Source organism: Chinchilla lanigera, unplaced genomic scaffold, assembly GCF_000276665.1.
Source record: "Chinchilla lanigera isolate Chin_1 unplaced genomic scaffold, ChiLan1.0 scaffold00026, whole genome shotgun sequence".
Taxonomy (NCBI): Eukaryota; Metazoa; Chordata; class Mammalia; order Rodentia; family Chinchillidae; genus Chinchilla; species Chinchilla lanigera.
The window spans coordinates 21,688,745-21,695,004 of NW_004955427.1; the positions used below are offsets into that span (position 1 = coordinate 21,688,745).

Genomic DNA, 6,260 nt, shown 5'->3' on the forward strand with positions numbered 1-6,260 from the left:
TTTGTTTTTGGTTTTTCTCCAGTACCGGGAACCGAACTCACGACCTTGCGCTTGCCAGGCAGGCGCTTTTGCCGCTGAGCTAAATCCCCAGCCCCTTTTTTTGGTTTTTTGACAGAGTCTCACTTTGTAGGTTAGGTTGGCCTTGAACTCTTGGCAGTCCTCCTGCCTCAGCCTCCCAAGTGTTAGAATTACAGGTGTGTACCACCACACTCAACTCCAAGGTCTTTTAAATGTGATTGTTCCATATAAACTTTTTCTTATTCTATTAAAATCAGACAAACTCCCTCACTATCCTCATACCTCCACTTCCCCCACCCCTGTTCGCCATGTCCTCAACCCCTACCCCTTGACCCGCATACTGGGGATCAAACCCAGGAACTGTCTCCTACTGAGCTACATTCTCAGCGTTCCTTTGTAGGTAGGGTCTTGTAAAATTGCCTAGTCTGGCCTGCAGCTTGTGCTCCTCCTGCTTCAGCCTCTTGAGCAGGTGGGATTATAGGTATATACCACCACACCTGGCTTATTATTCCCTGAGTCCGTCCTTATCTTCATATCTCTTGATCGTGGTATTCATTCACTTTTCAGTAACAGGGCTTGCGTTGGGAAATAGTGCTTTTATTTTACCTCAGTCCTCAGGGAATTTTAGAACCTCATTTGAAAAACAAGTCCTCGTGAGAAATCTCATTCAGATAAAGTTCTCATAAGCATGAAATGCTGGCTCAGTGTGTGTGTGTGATGAATAGCTACAGAGTGTGAACAGCACTTTTCTCTAGCCTAATCTGAGAGTCCCGGTCTTGGGTAAGTGTTCTGTTTGGTCTCCGCACAGGCACTTACACCCACAGAGTGCCGCTGCACAAACCCTCGGACTGGGAGAAGAGGATCCTGATATGGTCAGGTCGCTTCAAGAGCAAGGACCAAATCCCAGAGACTATCTCGTGAGTGCCGAGCCTGCGGGTGCAAGCAGCTTCCACTTCTCACTGATCTGTTTTAAGGGAAAAGCAGTACCTCTGAGCTCTGACTCTTTAAAACCTTCGAACCAAATTAATTAATTTTTTTTTTTGGTTTTGTGAAACAAACTCACTATGTAGTTCAGGCTGTTCTTGAACTCTCTGTGTAGCCCAGGCTGGCCTCAAACTCACAGCGATCCTCCTGCTTCAGCCTCCAGACCACTGGAATTACAGATGCACATGCCACCTAGAAACCTTTTTTACTTCTCTAAATGTTTTGTCTTTGAAAAGTACCTGGAACAAACACAGTGTTAAAAAGCATGCCTTATCACTGGTGTACTACATAGTGACCAGTGAAGAGCTCTCTGATATTCCAAAGGCAGCTGATGGTTTAGCTTCAGCCCCTGGCTACAGAAGTGTGACTAAACCATGATACCTACTTCTTGGTGTGTTTTTAATCTGGGTATATCAACTAGGCATTAGGGACAACCACTGTATTCTACAAAATCTACTCAGAATTCAACTTTAGGCATAAAAAATACTTCAGTGCAGCTGGTATAGTTTGCACCTGAAGTGTCCCCAGAGCCACGTGTGTTGAAGGCTGGTCCTCAAGGTGGCGCTCTCGAGGTGGCGGAGGTTTTAAGAGGCAGGGCCTGGTGGGAGGCCCTCAGGACTCGGGGTGTGTCCTCACAGGGAACTGTGGGGCCCTTCTCTCTTCTTCCCCTTGCTCTGCAGCTGTGCGGCAATGGTTTTGCTCCACTGCAGGTCTCTGCCATGATGTGCCGCCCACCACAGGCCCAGAGCAATGGGGCCAGTCCGTCATAGCGGACCTCCAAATCCCTGAGCTGGAATCAGCTTGTCTGTCCAAGTTGATTACCTCAGGGATATAGTCATGTCCCTGTGGAAAAATGTCTACCACAGCATCACGTTCTCTGTCTGAGAGAAGAAAGTGTCTCCTATCACTGGTTTCCTCGTACCTGTCTTGGGTTCTGTCTTGGACCTTTTTGGAGTTGGTAGGTGATGAGGACAGGGGCTTCCAACCCTAGAAGCTTCACTACTAGAGACACTGGGGCCAGAATATCTTTGCTGTGCGGGGCTGTCTTGTGTGTTGGAGGACATTTAGCAGCAGCTCTTGCCTCTGCCCCCTCGATGCCGGCAACTCACTGTCAGTGGTGCCAAGCAAGAGAACTCCAGGGCCAGGCAAGGCGGCCCGTGCCTGTAATCCCAGCATTTGGGAGTCACAGGCAGGAAGCTGGGCTACGTACTGAGAGCCTGTCTCAAAACAAAAACAAAGAGATGTCTCCAGACATTACCCAGTATGCCTTTCGGGGACAGAATCGACACTGCCACCACCTGAGTTAGAAGTAGTGCCCCAGCCTGATGCAAAGGACACTGACTGTGGCCAGGAGTGGTTCTGAGCTGTAGATGCAGTCTCCCTCATGGCCATCATCCCACTCAGAGACAGACTTTGGACAAAGCCCCTGAGGTTCCCTTTCGGCAAGAAACTCTCCCCAAACCTTCTTGCCCTGGCTTCAGATTTCAGTAGAAAAGATCTGGGCTCATACAGAACATCTTTTCTGGCAGGTAGTGCTCCATTTGCTTTCTGCTTATGACAGCTTTCATAGGGCCCTTCTGCTTCTGTCCAACCAGCTGGATAGCACATTATTTTCACTAGAACTATTTTATTTCAGCAGGAAAGTCCTGGTCGTTCTCAGCTTTCCTCTGAGTAGCCCTGCAATGAGTAAGCTGGCATATACCCAGTGCCCTGATTGACACTGTACAGAACACCTCCCCTAGACTGCCATTTGGTTGGCTTAGGGTCCCAGGGACCCACAGTACTGCCTGCTGAGCCACCCTGGAAGGTTCTGCTCTGGGCCTGGGCAGCCATCTATCTCTGTGTAACGTGCCCATTCTCATTGCTTCCTGTAGTGTGGATGGCAGCATCATGGCCTCACTTAAATGCATTTTACTGCTTTCTATTCCCTGAAGTGTGAAGTATATATTCTCCATGAGGATCACAGCACTTCTGTTGGAAATACCAGGTCACATAAAATCCTGTCAAATGGGTTATTTGTAGTTGGTGGGGTCTCAGGTGTTCTTAATTGAACAGTCACTGTCTTCTGAACCGGTCCCTGGTTCCTGCTACCCTCATGACCAACTTCAGTACCTGGATCGCTCCACCCACACTGCTGCCTTCCAGCTTGCAGCTCTTACATCCCAGCGTGTTCTCAGGGTCCTTCTGCCTGGCTGACTGACCCAGACCCTGTGACTCCTCCAAGCATTTTTAAAGAGACATCTCCTCTCTTGTTTTTCAAACATATGTTAAATATTTTGGGGAAAAAGTAAAAAGCATGAAGAGACAAGAAAAAAAAAGAATAGAAAAAATGGAAACAAAGCTTTTATAAATCAGAGAAAGAGGGATTGAAGGGAGGGGAGGAGGATGGTAAAAAGTGTACTCCAGTATACTGTCGCTCATATTAGTTACAAGATAAATATGAAGGAACTATTGCTTACCAGATCTTTCTCCTGGTTCCAATATTCTCAAATCTATTCCTAGCTCAAGACAACAAAAAGCTGGGTTATACTGTGCATGTTGTTTAATTCTCTCATGTTTGTTTTCGTTCTGAATTGTGCTTTATGTTGAAACCTAAGAAGCCTACAGCAGTTATTGTCAGCATGTACTTGAGATAATGATTATGCCATGTAATCTTTGGAAGAAGCCAGGGAGAAGTAGCTACTGGTTTCACTGTTAGCAATGGCTGCTAGAAACTTGAGAACCAACAGTGAGACCCTGCCATAGCAAAATTATGCTGTGTGGATAAATGCTTTCAGGTTAATATGCCATGCTGTCTTCACTTCTGTTGTTTTGTTCCTGGCTCTATTTTCACATTTTCATTTATACTTTGCTGGGTGAGGTGGCACATGCTTGGAATTCCAGGACTTGGGAAGCTGAGGCAGGAAGATCACACAGTTCACGGCTAGCGTAACTACCAAAAAAAAAAAGCCAAACTTCACTTACACTTTAAATTTGTATTTTCTTCCCTTTTACAAATAAAAAGTTGTGAAACTGACCCATCCTCTCCAAGCTATGGTGAGATCCCCAGATCCTACTGCTACACTTTGGAGTTGCAGTACACAGACCTTGTTACCGTGCTGTAATTTGAGAAAGAGGTGAGTAATGTCTGTCTCACTCCTGTTGTATCATCAGCTTTGAGATGCTTGATACCGCGAAGAACAAGTTACGGGTGAAGATCAGCTACGTGATGGTTGCCCTGACGGTGCTAGGATGTATCCTGATGGTTATTCAGGGCAAGAAGGTGAGAGTGGTCTCCCCTCACTCCCTGCGTGCTCCCTGCCGTGGGCCTGGGAGGCAGGGAATGGCCCCTCACTTAATGTCTGAGAAGGGAAAGCTACTTTCCGCATGAGAATGATCGGATACAAAACAAGATGCAGTAGAGGCAAATTGGTGAGATCGTCCCTTGGATAGACAGCAAACACTAATTCTGGCACTCCCAGGAGAGACTACATTAGTTTTGTATAAAACGTGTTCTCTGAGTTACCATAAATAACGAAATAACCCTTTGCATGTTTGTAAAGTGCCCACAGAGATTGTGTGTGTGTGTGTGTGTGTGTGTGTGTGTGTGTGTGTGTGTGTGTTCCCCTGCCCTTCAGCAAGACTAGGGTAGTTTTCTTCTCAGTACTGAGGATTGAACCCAGGGCCTTTACAGTGAGCTACATTCTCCAACCCTTTTTAAATTTTTTTTATTTATTTGTTTTTTTTTGAGCCACGGTCTCACAAAGTCACTGAGTTGCTTGGGCTGGATTCAGACTTGCAAACCTCGTGTCTTATCCTCCCAGAGTGCTGAGATTACAGGTGTGCACCTCCATACTGGGCTGATAGTTATTCTTATATTCAGTGGTCCTGGCCAACCCTTTAAAAAAATAACCATGTCCAATGCTGTGTGTCAGTTTCCACATGAAAAGGGGTATCTTGTAACTGTTACCAGACATGAAAAAGATTCTTCTGCACACCCTTGTCCCCAGTGATTCCAAAGTAGAAGTGAACATTTGGCTTTTTGGAGTCAGTTACATGGAAATACCATTTTAGGTTGACCTCACGGGAGTATGAAAGACTGAGAATGCTGCCCTAAGCAAAGTTGTGTCAAAAACACTGATCCAGTTCATCGTCAGTGTTCCTCTATGCCGTCTCTGCCTTGATGATAGTTCTCAGATTGAATCCTTCAGGAGCATGTGGACTGGCTACCCAGCTTTCTAGAATTGTGAGAAATCCGTATTGCTTTTATGCGTGATTTTATACACAGCTCACTCCAGTGGCAGGTTATTCTCCTGGGGACCTTCCTAGCATGACACGAGTATACACTGTGTGCTGAGAGTTCCTGTCAGTGCTTTCACGGCATTTCTATTTCAAAAACTTAGTAAACACTGCTGGAGTGGAAAATTTAACTGGAGGCAATTTAGACAAATTAGCCATTGTATATTTTGTCCTCACCATCATCTGCCTATTTCTATTCCTGCTGGCTCCTCCCCTGGTGTTTTTGGTTTTTTTTTTTTTTTAAGATAGGGTCTCACTTTGTAGTTACAGGCACAAATACCATGCCCTGTACCTTACCTAATTCTTTACATAAGAGATAACACAGATATAAGAAAATACCAATTTATATGGGGGCGAATTTCAGTTATTTGTTCAGCTTCATAGAAATGTAGCAGTTCACATGGGGAAACGCAAGTGATGATTGCCTTCCCTACTGCTATTTGGTCTCAGATGGTGGTTTTAGGAGAAGTATTAGTGGAAGTCATCAGTAGCAATACTTTGGCAGTCTGAGGTTCCCAGATTTAGTCCAAGGGGCCATAAAGGACAAGAAGGGAGAGGCGCGCATTCTCGGCTTGGATGGGCAGCATCAGGAAGACACATGGAGGGCAGCGTCCAGCAGTGCCTACACTCCGCCTGCCCTCCCTAGTGGCCCTGCTACTCTCAGAGTAAGGCAGGCATAGCCTCCCCAGCCTGGTGCAATCACCTGTTCAACTGTGTTTCACTTTAGGCTGCCCAAAGAAATGAGTCTTTAACAGGCTGGAACTTAGACAAGAAAGCTCGTCTGAAAGAGGAAACAGCTCTGAAGGCCAAAACAGAATAGCAGAGTTCTCCATGCTGCCTGGACTGTGACCATCCGGGAATAATACAGCAACCGCCTGTGTTGAAAAGAAGGTGGGGTGTCGATCCACTTCCTAAGATGTATGTCTTGCACAAAGTTATAGTTCCCTGTAGAGGTACAAATAAATTTTCTTAAAGAATGA

The 6,260-nt window shown here is 45.9% G+C and overlaps 1 protein-coding gene across 1 annotated transcript in view; it reads left to right on the forward strand.

Annotated features, from left to right (window-relative positions):
• Fam162a (family with sequence similarity 162, member A) overlaps positions 1–6,260 on the forward strand; it is a 26,825-nt gene extending 20,565 nt beyond the window's left edge. Inside the window, exons 3-5 of the mRNA XM_005386508.1 lie at positions 827–935; positions 4,156–4,264; positions 6,008–6,260. Coding sequence (XP_005386565.1) covers positions 827–935; positions 4,156–4,264; positions 6,008–6,100 — 311 coding nt within the window. The 3' untranslated portion in view covers positions 6,101–6,260. The remainder of the gene's footprint in view (positions 1–826; positions 936–4,155; positions 4,265–6,007) is intronic.